General features: G+C 44.3%; 3 protein-coding genes across 4 annotated transcripts in view; 2 read left to right on the top strand and 1 right to left on the bottom strand.

Annotated features, from left to right (window-relative positions):
• The first annotated feature begins 666 nt into the window (after positions 1–666).
• On the top strand, positions 667–5,081 carry cplx3b (complexin 3b). The gene is made up of 3 exons (XM_042061802.1): positions 667–1,163; positions 4,284–4,371; positions 4,694–5,081. The coding sequence occupies exons 1-3, from the start codon at positions 1,006–1,008 to the stop codon at positions 4,916–4,918; spliced, it is 471 nt and encodes a 156-aa protein (XP_041917736.1). The 5' UTR covers positions 667–1,005; the 3' UTR covers positions 4,919–5,081.
• A 2,588-nt stretch (positions 5,082–7,669) lies between these two features.
• Positions 7,670–10,831, top strand: LOC121682303 (growth arrest-specific protein 1). The gene has a single exon (XM_042062394.1). The coding sequence runs from the start codon at positions 8,210–8,212 to the stop codon at positions 9,014–9,016; it is 807 nt and encodes a 268-aa protein (XP_041918328.1). The 5' UTR covers positions 7,670–8,209; the 3' UTR covers positions 9,017–10,831.
• A 5,029-nt stretch (positions 10,832–15,860) lies between these two features.
• Positions 15,861–18,643, bottom strand: part of ulk3 (unc-51 like kinase 3) — a 34,917-nt gene continuing 32,134 nt past the window's right edge. For both annotated transcript variants that reach the window (XM_042062695.1, XM_042062694.1), the window contains one exon: positions 15,861–17,218. In XM_042062695.1, the coding sequence (XP_041918629.1) occupies positions 17,202–17,218 (17 nt within the window). In that variant the 3' untranslated portion in view covers positions 15,861–17,201. The remainder of the gene's footprint in view (positions 17,219–18,643) is intronic.

Raw genomic sequence — 18,643 nt, 5'->3', positions numbered from 1 at the left:
ATTGCATAGAGCACATAGGGAGGGGGCAGTACATAAATGGAGGGGTAACTTGTTCCATAGACTGGAGGCTACAGCACATACATATAGAGTAGCCTTGGTGTGTTTTTCAGCCACCTGTACCACACGGTTATCATTCAATCACTTGTGTCATTGAGTGTGTGTGTGTGTGTGTGTGTGTGTGTGTGTGCGCGCTGCTCTTATAGCCATCCTATCAATGGTCACAGAGCAAGAGTGAGTCCTGTTTGGAGAGCAATCCTGAATATGGGCTGCCTAATTTGTAAAGCAATTTCATGACATTCTTCCTTAATCCCTTCATTGCCATTGTCAGGGTTCAAATATATGTCCATTTCTTGCCGTAATTTACTAAAATACGTGACATGACGAGATGTGTAGCCGAAGCTGTCCACATACTCTAACAACTGTCCATAGCAATTAAGAGAAAAGTGGATACATGGAAGAAAATATAACTGCTACACACATTCCAACATGTCACGTGTGTTTCTCGCTTCTTGAGACAGACAGGCAACTATGTGAGGCAGAGGCGAGTTGCTCTCAGACGGCGAATCACAGTTAACCATGTGTGCCAAGCGCATCATACAAAAGAGCGCGTAATCCAGACACAGATTGGATTGGGCAATACGAGAGGGGGGATTGGGGTGAGGAAAACCAGGATTGGTTCGAATAGGCAGTCAAACTTGTTGACTCTTGAGTCCTCGGCTGCTCTTCATAGACTAACCTTGCCGCGGCGGAGGAGCTGTCCGCTGTCGTTAGTGCTGAAACGTTAATCGCTGCGATCCCACGGGGAGGACACATCTCAGGAAACTGTTTGGGGGTGACTTTATCTCCATCGTACGAATGAGTGTGATCGTCCACTGACCAGATCTGAAGTGCCTTTTGTTGGATTTACTCCGCGTTCCGCTGGACATCTCCAAAGCGACCTTTGCCACAACTCCTGTGTGAGGGGAAGGGTTTCACTGGCGCATAAAGGACTCCGTGAAACGCACGATGGCTTTTCTAGTGAAACAAATGGTGGGGGGTAAACTGAAAGACCTCAAAGGAGACCTGGGAGTGGACAAACCCGAAGGAGAGAAGTCAGAGGCGGCCGCCAAAGGAATGACCGAAGAGGAGTTCGAACAGTATCAGCAGCAGTTGCAGGAGGAAAAGTAAGCGTAAGGTTTGATAATACGGGTTGGACATGAGTTTCATTCACTTGCCTGATTTCGATAGTGATCATGATAGGCTGCCGTAAAAAAAATGAGAGTTGATAGGAGAGGAATGAGATGTTGGAGCGTAGTGCTCGAGTAGTCCCCCCCCCGTGCGCCACGCGCCGATTTGCGCGACAGCGCGATCCACTACTCTCTCTTGCACGCACAGCTGCTTCCCCTGCTCGAGGAGATTGCGCTCGCGATTGAGGCATGGTATTGCGCTCCATTTCCCCCGTTTCTTGGATTTCTCCTTCTAATTAAGGAACAGGAAATCATTTAATTCATTAGCAAAGCGCAGGTGCAGCAAGGTGTAACCAGAGATGATAATGAATGTCGTTAGACGGCCATATTTTACACGAAGGAGTGTGATAAATCAGGCCGGATTGTCTCATGCAATCATGTTTTTGTGTTGTAAATGAGTTCAGGATTATTTAAATACATGCCAATTGATGTAGCCAAAATGATCTATCCCGCTTTCGTGAGCACTATGCAATATGATTTTTCGATTATAGTTTCTTACTCAATTTTATGTAAATGTTTTTAAATTAGTTAATCCATATATTTGTATATAGAGAAGAATTGAAAAAGAAATTAAGTGATTTTTGTTATGTGATGTTTAGTTTATGGTTAGGCTTTGAAGGTGTCAGGGTATAAGTAACAGCTGTGCTTTCTGGGCAGAGAGCACCCCAAACAGAAAAATGCAGATGCCTGGCTGGCCTCCCATTCCTTTGCACTGCATGTCTTTAGTTTGATGTGCCCTTGTGAACTGTCTGCTTCTCTCAGAGAGGTTATAAATTATCATGTGAATGTAACTTTGATGTAAATCAAGTTTATCATTTGATGTGGCATAAGTAACCCACCGTATGATGTAACCTACATGAAGTCACGGGTTGTGGCGCTGTAATTATAAACATTTCAATGTGGTTTGTGTACTTTGTCCAGTCTGCATTCTAATCAAATTAATTGTCATCGTGGATACAGGAGTAGAGGTATTGTCATACATCTGGCATCGTCATTCAAAGAAATCAAGCGCAGATAGGCTGATGACGAGATTGTTGACTGAGCTCTCCATATTGGTGGCATCAGCGCATCATCGTGGTGTATGGTATGACATGCCCACACATGTGACATTTTCAAGCACAGTTGGCACTTCAGCTAGTGTAGTTATAACCCGAGGTGTAGCTCTCACACACAACCCCTCAGTACACGCAACCTTTGTGCGCAATGCCAACAGCTCTTAGCGCCAAATCAGCACCTTTCGTCTTATTAGCGAGTCCAGAGGTCACAAGTTAGCAAGACATCACTGCACCAAGGTGATGCGACATGACTGGCTAACAACAGGTCCTTCCCCGCGTGCAACATCACCCCTGGCCTTGCTTATGCAACACGAAGAGGTCAAATTCCGCACACAAGCAATGATTTCTTTAAACAATTATATTATCTAAATCTATGTCTCTGGTGTCATTGACCTCTCCCAAATGTCCAAAGTTTAAATACATTTAAAGGCTTTGTGCGTACGTGTCTTTCGAAAATCTACAATTTTGGGTTCCAACCAACATTTTGGCGTTCCCTCTGAAAAGAACAGGCCCCGGCTCTCTCAACTGTCGCCCATCCCAAGTCTGCCCCCTACCGGAGATTCCAAGAGACACTTCGGGCACGACGTCTAATTACAATTCTGTCATCTTCCTCAGATATTTACTGAGTATTTATAGAATCCTGACAGAAGGCCACAACCACACATGCCTAGACTGTAAATGCGGTCTGATTAAGACATCATGTTGCCCCTTTTGAAAACATTTGACCCTGCAATCCACACGGATGTCAGAACCAAATAATATTACATAAAATATGTAAATTCTGCTCGGAATGACGTTCATCACTACAAAAGTGCAGTGGTGTGTGTGTAGTATCTAAAGTATATGTGAAGACAGCACAGTGGATGGGGAGTGAGTTGGGGTTGGGATTGCCCTCTGCCCTTTGCTGCAGTAATCCATGAGCATCAGCGGGTCAGTCACTCTGAGTCAGTCAGTCTGTGTGAGTGAGTGTTGCTATGCGCCTCCCACCCCCACCCCCCAAAGGAGTGACATCTCTTTACAGGGAGCAGTGGACCGACAGCTAACCACATCTGAGGCTCAGCAGACAGAAAAGCCCCCCCTTCTCTCTCTTTCCCTGTAACTCTTCTTTCTTTCTCTTTCTGTCTTTTCCTCTCAGCCTCCCAGTCACACACTCACACATGCACAAACAAACAAATAAACACATAGGCTTCCTGCTGGCTTGGCCTGCAGAGTTCCCCCTCCTCTCTGTGCCTGTTGTTACAAGATGATGTGTGTTATTGTGTGTATGTGTGTGTGTGTGTGTGTGTGTGTGTGTGTGTGTGTATGTGTATGTGTGTGTGTGTGTGTGTGTGTGTGTGTGTGTGTGTGTGTGTATGAGGCTTGTTGTTGATAGGCTCTCGGGTGTGTTTGGGAAGCCATTGGGTATCTGGGCTTACACAGGGGCACTGCTCTTATCCTATTTAGGTCAGGCAATCCCACAGTTTTTTTTTATATAGCTGAAGGAATGTACAAACTGTTATCTGCTGTTGGGGTACTGCATATGGGTTCATTTAGAGGGCATTATGCGGGATTGTTTTACTACATTTCATTGATTAGGCACATAATCTAGAGACGTGTCACATATTTGCTTTCTGTTTATTTTGAAATTCAAATTCAAAGTAAAGTTTTGTTGTGCATAAGCACAAATAACAGTGTAACAGTAGCAAAGCTTTATAAGTGGATAAGATAGGATGCTTGTTCTGAAACATGCCATTTCTGACACAAAATTGAATTGAGTGACTTGTATACATAGTAGGCCGAAGTGACAAGCAATTACTTAAATACCATATAATTCTGAAGCATGACATGCCAAATTCCATAGATATGTGGGTGTTAAATCCAGCAGTTTAGATATGGAGGAGGAAGGATGGTTTAGGGATGTCTTTACAGCTTATTAGGTAATTATGACACATTTTCAATACTGCGTGTGTGCGTGCATGTGTGTGTTGTCACTGAAGTCTCTTTGGATTTATTTGTTTCCCAGGGAGGAGCGAGAGGCCGATGTTGCACAGAAGAAGGCCGAGCGAGCAACAGTGCGGACTCACTTTCGTGATAAGTACAGACTCCCAAAGGTGCCCCTACCATTCCTGATCATTTATGACTTTGCCATTTCAGTCATTACCTTGAAACCACTGAGAATAAGGAATGTTGACAGTAGTCATTGAGAAACACTGACAAATTGATACAAGACATTTTTATCTCATGAATAACAACTTGTATTATTTGTTTTCCATTCCGCTACTCCCCTACATTTTTGTGCTGTTTCAACTCTCTCTCTCTCTCTCTCTCTCTCTTTCTTTCTCCAACCCCTGCCCTGTCTCTCCCACTCTACCTTTCCATCCCTCCATCTCTCTCTTTCCTCTCCCTCCCTCCATCTCTTTTTCTGTCCATCAGAACGAGCTGGACGCAGAGCAGATCCAGGCGGCACGAGATGACGTGGAACTCCCCGAGGAGCTGGCCAAGATGATTGCCGAGGACAACCAGGAGGAAGCGCAGAAGTCCTCTGTCCTCGGGCAGCTGTCCAGCATTCAGAACGTGGACATGGATCACCTGAAGAACAAGGCCCAGGCCACATTAGAGGACCTCAAGAACAACGCTGAGAAGTGTGCTCTCATGTAATCACTCTTTTGCTTTCTCCCTCTGTCTCTCTCACTCTCTCTATCTGACTCTCTCCCTCTGACTTTCATTCTCTTGCAATAACTAGATTATCTCTATCTATCTATCTATCTATCTATCTATCTACCTATCTATCTATCTATCTATCTATCTATCTACCTATCTACCTATCTATCTATCTATCTATCTATCTATCTATCTACCTATCTATCTATCTATCTATCTATCCATCCATCTATCTATCTATTTGTCTACCAGAGGTACACTTTGCATAAATAGCTCTTATAGTAAAGTAAAATGCTACTGAGTTCTCCCTACACACACACACACACAGATTACACACACACATTTACACACACAGTCACAAACTTCCAGTCTCTAGCTGTGTATGTGCTGAGCACGAGACCATGTACTTTCCAATGATACATTCCTGGTGACAAAGGCTGTTACCTTTGTGTAACTGACACAGCCACTCTTCCAATTACTGCCAGTAGTTCAGACACACCTCAGCTAACTCTGTCCAGGGTGGTGTTTGCAAACAAAATGCCGCCTACATGTATTAAAAGTTGCTGTTGTACTAAAGGGTATTCATGTAAATCACTGTTTGCCTGCATCTTTGACCTTGGCCTTCATGTGTCCGTGTCTGTGTCCTTGGCTCCAGCTAACCCCCCCCCCCCCCCCAATAACCTCTGAACTTTCAACTTTGCCCTTTCAGCTGTTCCCCACCTATCTCCATGCAGTGAATTTCAGACATCCGGATAGCCCTGTAGAGCTCTCTGTCTCAGTGGTACAGTGTTGTGCTGGTGGTCTGGTGACTTTTAGCTGCTATTTTTGTTTTTTTGTTTGTTTGTTTTTCAAAATGTCACCCCTACTGGTTGAGAGTAATATTGTACTGTGACTCTGATACACACATGATCCATCCCTTGGAAACATGTCAGTATCTGCCTTCTTTCATCACTTTGTTCTAACTGTCTGCAAACTTCCCTCCATGAAGAAGCAGTCTGTGCTTTTGACACTAAGGGATAATCACTGGCCAAATGCATAATCTGCCAACAGGCCAACTGTAGCTGGTAGTTTCAGCCTCTTCATTGTAATTTGTGATACATTCCTGGGGCTTTTCCATAGCTTTACATGCTCCCAGTGTGGAAAATATATGTCTACTGCCCACTTATGCAGCAAAAATATTTTAATAAGACAGAGCAATAAGTTTGCAATATCAGTATCTTTCTATGGTTGCAGTTGTGTATAGACCACACACATTGATTCCTTTCTGCGCTGTAAGGACTTCATTTTGAAATGTAATATTCAGACCTCGTCCTTTTATGACTGTTGAAACTGTAATAAACTTGTTTTTGATGTATACATTAAGAGACGGGATGTTTCTCCTTTCCTGTATCTTGTAAAATCGTGGCCTTTGTTTGATGGAGATGTACACTTGCAGCGCTTACATTGATAACTCATATCCGTGGTTCCATTGTTGGACACCAGGTGGAGCCCACGCCTGTCCGTCGCACAGGACCGCCAGGTGAGAGCGTTTGTATTCCTGCGGTGCAGGTACTTCACATAACAAACTATATTAAGTGTGCTATTACATTGTTCTGAAATGCATTGTCTCCCTTTACCTAAAGTTTGTTATTGTATTCAGGTTGAGGTTGGTAGATCCACTTACCACTGGGCCTGCCGGTTTGTCTCATCAATGGACACTGCGCAGAAGAGTCAATAAGGGGTTGGGATTCCTTATAAGCTGCCCACTAACTATATGCTAAAACTTCCATGAGTTATTCAGTTTTGCTGTTATTTAGAACTATGACGAGGCAAACGTGTAGGTGCTAAAATTACTATATGTTTTACTGTCATTTGAACATCGCCCTGCCCGTTCCAACGACAGTTCTACTGAAGGCACTTTTGTAAATGCTTTAAATGCTTTTAGACACACAAAAGTCGTTTACCGACGTTTTGACCTAGCGGCACTGTGAAGTCGACCATCTGGCGCAGTGCAAACGTGGACAGGTTCTCCACGAGGCGGTCTGAAACTTTGTTTTGTAAAAGAGCCAAACGGCCCGGGAGTCGCTGTATGCTCCCTCTTTTCGCATCAGGTTCGTTTCCATTTCAATGGCAGGAAAGACGTGGCTATTGGTAGTTTTCGAGTGCGTTGTGAATGGACTAAGCTGTAAAATATATTGATGCTGAAACCTTTCTCTATTGACTGCCCACAGGGCGTGAACAATCTTCAGCACAGAAAGACACAAGGCCACTGCATGGCCAATCTAACACAAAAGAGGTGAAACGGGCTAGAAAATACCATTCTCTTCCATTCTCTCCTATCAACCAGAGATTTAAAACCTTCGCCTGAAGCGGGAAAGGGTGGTCATTATTTGGGACTTTGAGCGTACACTTAGCAGGGAAACGGATTTCAAACATAGGTTTTTCTCTTTGGGTTATCGTTAAAGAGAAGTGATTTGTTTTCCTGGGCTCCAAATTAGAGAGGTGGGTTGCAGATGTGAGCTTCTGTCAGTGGAATGTATGAATCTGCCGTCTGCCTCTCTCTCGAGCGCCTCCAAACTTATTTCATAATCAAATGTATGGAGCTACTTGAGGGGGACCACACGTCTCGCGAGTTTCATAAACGTTGTGCACATTTTATTTATCCTGAATTTTACGCGCGGATTGCCAAAAACCCAGTGTTGTCATGGAAATGAGTCCCACGGCTCACTCCTCAATAACGACCAATCCCAGGCGAGGGTTGTAAATTGAGAAAGGGGGGAAGGCAAACTTTCTTTTCTGCGGGTGGAGGAGGAGGGGTGTTGTGGAGAAATGCCTAACGAAGCGTGAAGCGTAACTGCAAGAGGGACAAAGACGCATAGCGGGAGAGTATGGCAGTAAGGACCTGGGACTTATCAAAATACTACGAAAAGGAAAAGACGGAAGAAGAAATGTTCAAACTCTGTGGAAACATTTCGACGAGTTGGAAGATTAGATGAAGGATACAGAGGGGAAAGTAATTATCTTGCTGTTTTCTGTTCTGAGCAACGACATACTTTGGAAGTTTACTTTTCCTAGGAAGCCTGCAGTGATTAGCCACCAAAACTAACCACGCGGTTTGTATGGTCCCGATTTGCTATACAAGTTGTCTGGAATCCAACATATGGGTGAAATCTTGTGCCGAGACTATTAGGCTACTTATTGGTCGTTTGGAAGAGTAGTTTGAGTTTGCAGCCTGCGCTCCTACATGCATGAACTGGCTTTTTGGTTCATTCTAACTCTATGTTTTTATTTACAAGAAGGCCTACATGAATGTCCAGACACAATCGCAGGAAAAGTGCGCATTGGTTAACCAGACGTGTACCAAGAATGAAATTTTGTTATAGCGCTCTGGCGCTTTTCTTTTCGTTCGTGGTGTTGGATGCGCAGTTAGTTTGCTGGCAAGCGTTACTCCGGTGTCACGACGAGCCAGAGTGTGATCTCGCCTACAGCCAGTACCTGTCCGCTTGCGAGGGGAACATCCGCGGGAACAGGCGACAGTGTCCGAGCCACTGCATCAGCGCCTTGGTGAGGCTGAACCAGACCGTCAGCGGCCCTGGCCTGGAGACGTGCGACTGTGGACAGGACGCACTGTGCCGGAAGTTGAAACAGGCCATCGAGCCATGCCTTCCCCGGACACAGCCGGGAGGCATCGGATGCACTGCGGCGCGTCAACGTTGCGAGGAGGATGCCAGCTGCCAGTCCTCCCTGACGGCCTATTTGACTTACTGTGGTCAGCTGTTTAACGGTCGGAAATGCTCGTCAAGATGCAAAAGCACAATTCAGCAAATGCTCTTTATCCCTAACGGCATGCTGCTCAACCAGTGCGTGTGCGACGGCGTGGAGAGACCGTTTTGCGAGGTGGTCAAGGAGAACATGAGCAAACTCTGCAACATCGGGGACGGCGGTGTGCCGTCAGACCACGCCGAGGTGGATGAAGTGTATGAGGACGAGGACTACGAGTTTAAAACGGAGCGCGAGATGCTGGACCCTGACACAGTGGTTTCGTATTCAGGCTCGCCTGGGCTGCCCTGCCACATGGTGGTGTTGTTGTTGATGGTTCTCACACTAACCCTGTAGGGAATCGACTTAGCCCTCTGGCTAAGCGCCATGGGTCACCTCTGAAATGTTACTGATTGGATACAGCCTGCCATAGCAAAGACAGAGTTGGGGGTGGTTGAAAATGAAATACAGTCCACAGACATTGACTTGTATTTCCTAGTAAGAATGGATGCAAACTCAAGGCCTTTAGTAGGCCTCAGGCCGCCTCAGCCTGGACACTGAATGGACTTTAAACGAGGAGATTATCATCTCACACTCGTGTCTGGGTAGGATGCTGTTACACAAATGATTATTTGAGGAGGAAGTGAACCTAGTCTGATCCCCCTCTCCGAATGACAAGAGTATCAACACTGAGGCTGCCGGCCTGCTCCCTCTCCTGGTGTCCCCCTTGAACTTTTTTTCTTCCTGTTTGTTTTGTTTCCTCTCAATAGCCCTTGAAGTATGCCTTTATTAAGACTGAAGGTAAACAGTGGGCCGTGTTTGCTCAGCACTGCACTTCGCGCCAGGCCCTTTTGTTGCAGCCATCACCCTTCAAATATTTGTGGTGTGTCGCAGGGAAACAGACAAGGCTTTTTGGATCAAGACGCTAAATTAAGTGGATAGGCTCTTCAGCAGTCACCCCACCCCCACCCCTCCCCTCCCCTTGCTACCCCATTCCCCCCATTTTGCCCTTTTTTTAAAAAAAACTCTCCTGTTCTTCAACCCCCCCCCCCCCTTCCACTCGACTCTGCAGACCCATTTTTTCTCCTCCTGGCAGTCAGAGGACACCCCAAAACACAATAATTGTGCTGTTATTCGGCCTGATTTTTCAAACATGGGATTGCAAGCCATGTTGTGTAACTTTTGTACATGGTGAAAGAATGAAAGTTGATCTGTTCACTAGAATTCCACACAGTGTGGGTTTTTTTTGTTGTTGTTCCCTCTTACTGACCACAATTTTGAAGGATTTTTTTTGTTTTGTTTTTGTTTAATGTACTGTATGTGTGTTTCTTGGAGATGAAGAAAACTTTTTAGAGTGGAAAGTTTTTGCCAGTTTTCTCCTTCCTTCTGCTGTTTTGTTTTCTGTTCTCCTCTGTCTGTTTTTTTGTCTTCTAATGACTCTGACCTAAAGCTCTCTTTTTGACCCCAACTGGATGACTTCTCCATAGGGAATATGAATTTAGTGCGAGGAGAGGAGGGGGCAAGCTAAATTACGAAGCTCCAGTTCTGGCTAATGTGTTTTCTTTCTGGAAAACAAAATATATTGCCTGAACCTCAGCTATATGGACGGTTGGGCTCTACTATTACATTTGCTGCCTGAGGAAGTATGTAACTAGTGTGGAATGTGGGCTGATATTAGACTCTGGAGCTGAGAAACAGTCCTTTAAGTGGGCCTGCAATGAAGAAAAGCCCTCCTGGGTTTGGGCAGATGAATTGGGATTGACTGGGTTGCTGTGGAGGGGGAGGTTGTGGGGGGTGGATGAAGCACACTTTCCTGGTCTCTTCACCTTCAGTGACCTAGTTCTGTCAAGTGTTGCATCTCCTTTTAGTTCATTTTTTCTCTTCACATATCTGCACTCATGTACACACACAAAACTAAGGTTGGGTAAATAACAGTATTTTTTCTTTATAGTGTAAAATGTGTGTTTATTTTTGTTCAATATATAGGACTGGCTTCCTGGATGAGGACTTAAGAGTTGTCCCAGAATAAAACACACTTTAGTTAACATTAAATCCTAATCTGAGAGAAGTGAGCTCTGATATTTCATCGCTGTTTACACAAAGTGTTTTTTTCTGTACAGAGAGTGAACAAATATTTATATGTTGAAAATTTAAGGGAATAAAATATGAATGACAAAGAAAACTATGTCGCAAGTATATTTTACTCAACACTCCGATGTTATTTTGTGCTTGTTTGTGTGAATCAGTACCTAACAACCTATAACCATATGTGGAGGCTAATGGGAACCAGAGGAAGCTTCCTCATTGTGATTCAAACCCACATCTCAGTTCAGTGTGTGTGTGTTGGGGGGGGGGCAGTTTTAAACAGAAGGCTGATCTTTGACAATGCTTTAGACTCTGTAACCCTATAGCATAAATCCAGGCCTAGTGCTGGGATGCAAGGAGGAAGGCTGTGAGTACTTTTGTTGGCCCAATGCAGGGCCACTCATAAAGCCTCCATTGTTTTCGTGAGCTGAGCTGGCGAGGCCACTGTCACTGGAGCCCTTGGGAGTGAGAAAGAGGCGAGAGAGAGAGGGCTGCAAATGTCTGGTCCTGCAAAGTAACCCTTCAGTCACTGAGACAATGCAGGAGTCACCATCACTGCACCACAAGGGTCCGATTGGTGCTTTCGGTTGGTCAGTGTGAGTGATAGTCGGGCTGCATGAGAGAGAGGAAGCACTTGAGAACGGTTTACCAACAACCTTCCCTCAGCCAGGAATGTTTGTGTGTGTGAGTGCTATTTGCTTGGCAGAACGATAGGCAGACATGACAAGGTAGCCTGTGTGTTGGTGGGTGGGGGCAGTAGGAATGGGTTTGTGTTTGGGGAGTTTTGACTTTTTGGGGTTCTAGAGAGCAGTCCTCCCCCTTTTTCTCCACCTCCTTGTAGCAGGCTTGGCTCACGTTAAGCACGCATCTCGTAAGTGTTCCATGCAGCCCGACATCCTCCCTTCAACCCCCCCTCCCCACTCAGCTTCTGGGAACAAAATCAAAACAAATAGGAGGCTGGAGGGCCTACTGGCTGGGGGGGTGAGAGGTGGAAATGCTCACAGAGGCCGCAGTGTTGCTGGAACCATTTTCAAATTTGGCTTTATTCAGGCCTTCTTGGAGACAAACCCTGACCCCGCCCACCTAAAAACGCTACCCCCTTTCTCTCTACCCCACAACAGAGGGGTGACAGAAGGATTTAGGGGGCAGCCCAAGTAGTCTCCCATCTGTACAATGTACCATTCATGGCAGCCAGGCCCACTGGGCGTGGGTGTGTGCGTGCGTGCGTGCTTGTGTGTGTGCATGTGTGTGTGTGTGTGTGTGTTCTAGTGTGTGTAGGATGTCTTTGAGCGTTTCCCTGTCTCCTTAAGATTTAACCCCAGAACTCTCTCTCTCTCTCTCTCTCTCTCTCATTCTCTCCCCCTCTCTCACACACACACACACACACACACACACACACACACACACACACACACAAATACACTAAATATACACCAGTCATTTTCTGACTTGGCTGATGACAGTGCTTACCATTGTAGTCCCATTAACAGTATCAGCAGCAAGCTGAGAGTGAGCTAGCCGTAGGGGACAGCTTACAAGAGGCCCCGATCAGGCAGCTCCAAAATGGAGGCCAATTAATCCCAGAATGCAATGGGGTGAAGGGTAAAGTATGTTGTCTCTTTATACCATGTCAAAGTCGTGAGAAAGTACAATCACACTCTATACTAACCCCCTCCTGCCAGTAATACTGTCACATGATCTGATTATGGGCCCTTATCATGGGATTTGGGGGAGAACATAAGAACACATCACCACCCCACCCCCCTAAAAAATGGTACAATTACTACAATCACAACAGTGTGGTCTGACTGAGACTAAATCTTCACATTTACTTCCAGAGTTGTGAGTTAAAGTGGGAGTCAGGGGGCCCTCTAGACGGAGCCCCCATTCTGTCTTAAAAGAGAGATCGGGGGAATGAGAGATGACGTTTGGGGCGGCAGGACGCAGAGAGAGGCCATCTCAGATCAGCGGAAGCGAGGGAGCCTGGGGTCTCCATCTGCGAAAGCTCACGTGTCCTCCACAAAGAGACCTCCGAGGAGCCTTATTCATGTTCGACCATCAGCACATTGCACTGTTTACTTAAGCTGCAGGAGATGGGCTGATATGTTTGAAGCTAACAACATGAGACACTGCACATACATGCATCCGAAGCCCCAAAAGCAAACACTACCAAAAGGAAAACCAGATTTTAAAATATTATCAGAAGATTCTCTGGAGTGATGTCTTATTTCTTAGTGAATGGTTATTTTATTTTGTGTATAAAAGTATAAATTGCACCAGAGAGAGATGGAAACAGAGAAACGAATAAAAATAGAGACTATTTTTTCCCCATAAGTGACATTATGTGCTGGAAAGTTCCATAGAGTCTTGTTTGCCTCATTAGTATGTTCAAAGTTAATTAGACTAGAATGCTATTGATGGAACAGCACGTTATGCACCAGTGCATGACAAAAACGAGTCCGCAGCAGCACTGCTGAATGCTATTCCTGCTTCCTGCTTTGGCAGCGGACACCAACAGGCTGGATCACGTTTCTTCCAACTGGCCGACTCTGACATGTAACTGGAACAAGAAGAGCAAGTAACGGAAAACTGAGATTAGCTCAAGAAAGATTTGTGTCATGCAAAGAAAACATTTAACTGTTACAGGCCACTGAAATGGCAGTGCTGTTTTGCATCCCAAACAGACGTTTTGATGAGTACGACCGCACAACACACAAGCTCCCAACTCAATCATCCCAATTTGTGAAGCCTCTGGGATCTAAGGATGTTTATCACTATGGTGGGTTGTTTGTTCCTGTGACATTTTTGCACGATGTGTCGCAATTGTGGTCTCCAGTTATGTCTGCATTGTATTTTGCATGTCTCAACAAAGGAATGTGCAGCATACTGGGAGATCCTCTGGTAAAGAATGTGTTGAAGAAACCAACAGGAACACTCAAGGCCATCACTGGCTGGAGTTTCTTAGAGTTTAGAGTCTTTAGGAGTCAATAAAGAACCTTTTGTACGGTGGCATACAGGAGCAATTTGGTCACAAAATAATCATATCTATTAGGACACATTCATTATGGCCTAAATTTGGGCCATACCCCTTTACATTCTATGCAATTGGGCACAAACCACTCAACAGAAACAGCTAACTGTTGCCTCTTTGAAAGCGTAAAGTCCAAATTAGATGAAAGTGGCGGAGTAGGTGCAGTGTTTTTGGACCTTAAGAAGGCTTTTGATACCAGACACTACTGTGAATCACCAGACACTTTTAGCAAAATGATCTTATTTTACTAACAGGAAAAAAGTGTACACATTGGTAATTCTTACTCTTCATACCTCAGCTTGGTGTACCCCAGGGGTCAGTATTGGGCCCATTCTTGTTAAGCCTGTACATTAACGGTTTGCCATCAGTCTGTCCATCTGTCAATGTATGCCAACGATACAGTTCTCTACGTGCATGCAATAAAAAAATCATGTCTACACTTAACAAAACAGTCTGTATGTTCTTCCAGAGACTTTCTAATGAGGAGATACAGCACTCAAAAAATCCTCCATAGAAATACATGGGGTTAGTTTGTAACGCCAATATGACAGTTGTCTACACATATCCCGCCCCTTCTGTGGCAAAAAAGTTGACATGTAAATACATTGAGCCAATCATGTGGTGTGTTGTGAATACATCGTGCCAATCATGTGTTGTGATCTCGCCGCTGGAGCAAGGTGAAGCAAGCCTTGCGCACACACTTTTCTGCCGAAATAGATGCCTGATAAGTGCCCAAAATGCGGAGGGACTTGACTAAAAGGACTTTGGTTCTTCTCTCTGAAATCCACAAGTGCACAGCAACCTTGTTTTTATTGAAGGAGAAAAGCTCATGGTTGTGTCTGATTTGAAATACCTAGATTATAATTTAACTTTTCAAAAAACATGTTAAAAAGGTGGCTAATACCATTACATTTAATCTGACTAACTTTAAACACATATGTACACACATGTCCATATTTAACAGAGGCAGCCAAACTTGTTATGCATGCCACACAGCTGTTTCACAAGCTGGTCACAAGCAAACATGACAACTCTGAAACCAATAGAAACCCTTTATAAACAGACCTTAAAAACACTAGACCAAAAACCTATAAACGATCACCACTGCCATATCATAACTAAGTAAAACTTATTTAATTTTGAGTTGTTTTGCACTTTCTAGATGCCTGTCTCATTTCAAAAATGTTACATGGGCTTACACCTCCCCCACTGAGTGAGTTCATAAAGCAGAACAGCAGTGGCAGAGCAACTAGGGCAACCATCAGGGGAGAATGTGGCATACAGTATAGACACATACGTTTGGACAGTTTTCTCAGTGCGGGCCTCAAATTATTGGAACAGCCTTCCTAATAATGATCTAAGACAGTGGTTCTCAACCTTTTTTCAGTGATGTACCCCCTGTGAAATATTTTTTCAGTCAAGTACCCCCTAACCAGCGCAAAGCATTTTTAGTTGAGAAAAAAGCCACTTGTCCCTCCGTGTTTTCACAAGAATTACTGCTACGCTTCAACCACGACTCGATCGTTTGAGTTTTGACAGTGAATATTAGCCTACTGAAATATAAAATTCATTTTATGAACTTATATTTTCCTGAAATATTTATTAAATAATTGTTTTTAAAGTATTTTTGCATGGATTCTACTTTTTAAATATATGTATATTTTAAAATATCACGTACCCCCTGGAGTGCCTTCACGTACCCCCATTTGAGAACCACTGATCTAAGAGAAAGCATCAGCTATCTAACCTTTAAAACCAAACATAAGAGATGGATTACAAACCAAAGCTGTAATCATGAATATCTAGTCTCTCATTCTTGGTACTGCCCTTAGATTATAATTCTATAAATCCATTTTTTCACCTCTTTGCAATGTACTTATTTTTTCTTTCTTTTCTATTAGCATAATGTGGTGATGTACTGAGCTGCCAAGGGACTGCAGATGCAAATTAGCTTATTTGTAAACTCTGGCATTTTGAGTGTAATTGAAACTACAATTAATCTGCATTGTCCCTTTTAAATAAATAATCAAATACATACATTAATGACACTTTTCTTTCAAAATAATTGCAAGGGACAGGAGGATATTTTCCATGAATTTAATAGCAGACAAGCAATTCAATAAATAAATTACAAATCCATATAAAATGATCAAGTACAGCAATTAAGGATAACTACCTTGGAAAGTGCTCGTTAAAACTCAAAGCACTAAAATATGAGGCATTTGCAACTTCTCACAACCTGCTCACTCATCCTCATTATATCTCCCATCAATCACTGTTGTTTTATCACATCATAAACACTGAAAATTCCCTTCCGGTTCAACACTATAGGAGACTGAAAAGAAAAAGTGACAAAGTCATTCCAAGTAATTAAAACACTTATTTCTCTCTCTTGCACACATACACACCTTTTTACCCTCTTTTTATTTCAAAGACATTTTTTCTCTCCCACTCTTACTTCTATACGAATACGCTCTCCGACACACACACACACACAACTCTGACCAGTGACTAAGGACCACCGCTTGTAAACTCTCCACAAAATGTCTGGGCTTTGTGTGTGTGAGCAAGGCCGTAAACAAGCCGAGTGAACTCACACACTTCCCTGTGGGTCCGCTGGCGTGCTTGATGTGTGCCAGCCCAAAGCAAACCCCAGCGCGGTGGGAACGCGGGCCAAAGCCGCAGCCCTGCGCTTTTCCATCCGCAGCAGGGGAGCTCCAGCATTCTGTGGAGAGTGTGTGGCCACGGCCTGCGGTGAGGGCCGCAGCTGAGTGTGTGTGTGTGTGTGAGAGAGAGTTGTTTGTTTCTGTGAATGTGTGTGTGTGTGTGTGAGTGAGAGAGAGAGCAAGAGAGAGGGAGAGAGAGGGAGAGAGAGAGGGAGTATGCAACTGAAGGGGGAGAGAAGTTTATGTGTGCATGTATGTGTACAGTATACAGTATAATGATTGAGAGACCTAGAGACCTGGGTGTGTGTGTGTGTGTGTGTGTGTGTGTGTGTGTGTGTGTGTGAAAGATCCAACCATCTCTAAACATTCATTAAATCTACTGAAGTAGTTTCCCTTTCTGTTTAGATGCGTTGCACCCTTAAGCAGGACTCCCACCCTCTTGCTTAATTTACAGTAAAAAAGCCTTGTTAAACAGCAGACAGCATGTTTACAAGACAGTTTGAGTTTGCGCTCATCAAGATACCGGAGCGTAATGCTAAACCATGGACATCAATCCAGCCAGAGTCCTAAACTAAACCAAATCTGGTCCACAGTTATTCATAGTAAGTGCTTCCCGAAGAAGAGAGAACCCCAGTGGGTCGGAGAGGCAGGCCTGGTGGTGTCCAAAAACCAGACTGAGATCCAGGATAGGTTGAGGCTTGAGGTGATGTCACTTCCGTCCGTCCCGAGTGTTCCCGTCACCATGGCGAAGAGGCTTTGTTCACTGGAGACAGCAGGCTGCGGGGGAGAGCGGATGGGTTAAGAGCCCCAGGAAGGTGTGAAGGCAGCAGCCAGAGTGCTGACAGGTCACAGACGGATGCAGGAGAAACAAGCTCAGAGAAGGCTCAGACACATTTTCTGTGCACCACAGGGTGCTTTTTAAAGAGGGGCCCTCCGTATTAGGGAGCTTCCCCGGGCTCACACTCCCGCCTGACTAATACCGTATCATGCCATGTTGTCACAGTAACAGAAAAGGATTGATGGGATGTTGATAACACAATCCATCATTTTTATTTTTCACTCCCCTACCAACGAACAATCCCACACATATTTTTCTGCATATTATATGATCGCTATTACTGCTCTGTGTCAATGCAGTGGTCATGGAACAACATATTATTATATTCACATAATACACCTTGCGAACAATCTGCTCTTAAAGTCCTTGTACACCGATGTTACTACAGAGATGATACTAATGGGAGTCTTCAGGGCTGTCTCAGCAGGAGGTGTATCAGCCACCCATACAAGCATTTCTAACATCTATATAGTCTATTGGAGATGCACTCAAATCACCCAGAGGTGAGATATTAGGGTTCCTTTCAGACCTTCTCTGAGCACCCAAACCCAAACACCTTTGTTTGTGCATATCTTGTGTCAGTCTGAGTTTTCTGGATCTGTAGAAATGTACTGGACATAAAGCTTAAACATATCAAACCAAACATACAAAACAAAAAGCCTGAATTGTCCTTTAATAGAGTTTTAGAGACTTTGTGAATGACTGGTGGACTGACTGTCGTGGTGGTGGTGGGGGGGGATCTCTGCCATAAGCCTTTTGGTCCACTAACGGCTGCTCACACCACTTGTGTCTGAGGAAACGACCCCAACACACTATTTATGAGTCCACTGACAACGCTGACACGTCTACAATGCTCAGAGCGACACAAACACACACAGTTTAAGTGGCCAGTAGTGGACAACTGACTAGTGTTTGTTTGTGTGTGTGTGAGATGGCAAAGGGCGTGTATTACTACGCAGGTTAAAAAGTGCCTGTAGAATGTTGCAGGATCTGTGTGACTCCAGGATGAATTGAAACAAGCACTTGATATGTATGTGAACTAGGAGAAGACATTTATTTTAAAGTTTAAAATTATTTATCTATTTCAAACTCACTTATGAGTCTTTGTTAGATATGTTTTCTTTCTCCTAAGAGTGAAGCCTTAAATCAACTTAACTCGCTCTCTCTCTTTCTAACCCTCCCTCCCCCTTTCTCTCTTACACACACACACACACAAACACACAGATTTCTGCTCCTGATGGCCGAGTGTGGATGTTTTTTTGCAGGAAGTGGCATGAGTCCAGATCTGAGCTAAAGGTTAGAGGCCTTCTCTACTCTCAGGCTGACTGCCAGAAGCATGTGTGTGTGTTTGTTTAATAGCATAA

The sequence above is a fragment of the Alosa sapidissima genome, chromosome 14 (genome assembly GCF_018492685.1).
Source record: "Alosa sapidissima isolate fAloSap1 chromosome 14, fAloSap1.pri, whole genome shotgun sequence".
Lineage (NCBI taxonomy): Eukaryota > Metazoa > Chordata > Actinopteri > Clupeiformes > Clupeidae > Alosa > Alosa sapidissima.
The sequence above is the reverse complement of the archived record's forward strand: the minus strand, read 5'-3'. Positions and strand labels throughout refer to the sequence as shown.

What these genes read in the sequence shown, in the direction of transcription:
- cplx3b (XM_042061802.1), top strand. Translation starts at nt 1,006, where the DNA reads ATGGCTTTTCTAGTGAAACAAATGGTGGGGGGTAAACTGAAAGACCTC. An exon ending in CAGCAGTTGCAGGAGGAAAA is followed by an intron (nt 1,164 to 4,283) that starts GTAAGCGTAAGG and finishes TTTGTTTCCCAG; the next exon opens with GGAGGAGCGAGAGGCCGATG. An exon ending in ATAAGTACAGACTCCCAAAG is followed by an intron (nt 4,372 to 4,693) that starts GTGCCCCTACCA and finishes TCTGTCCATCAG; the next exon opens with AACGAGCTGGACGCAGAGCA.
- LOC121682303 (XM_042062394.1), top strand. Translation starts at nt 8,210, where the DNA reads ATGTCCAGACACAATCGCAGGAAAAGTGCGCATTGGTTAACCAGACGT.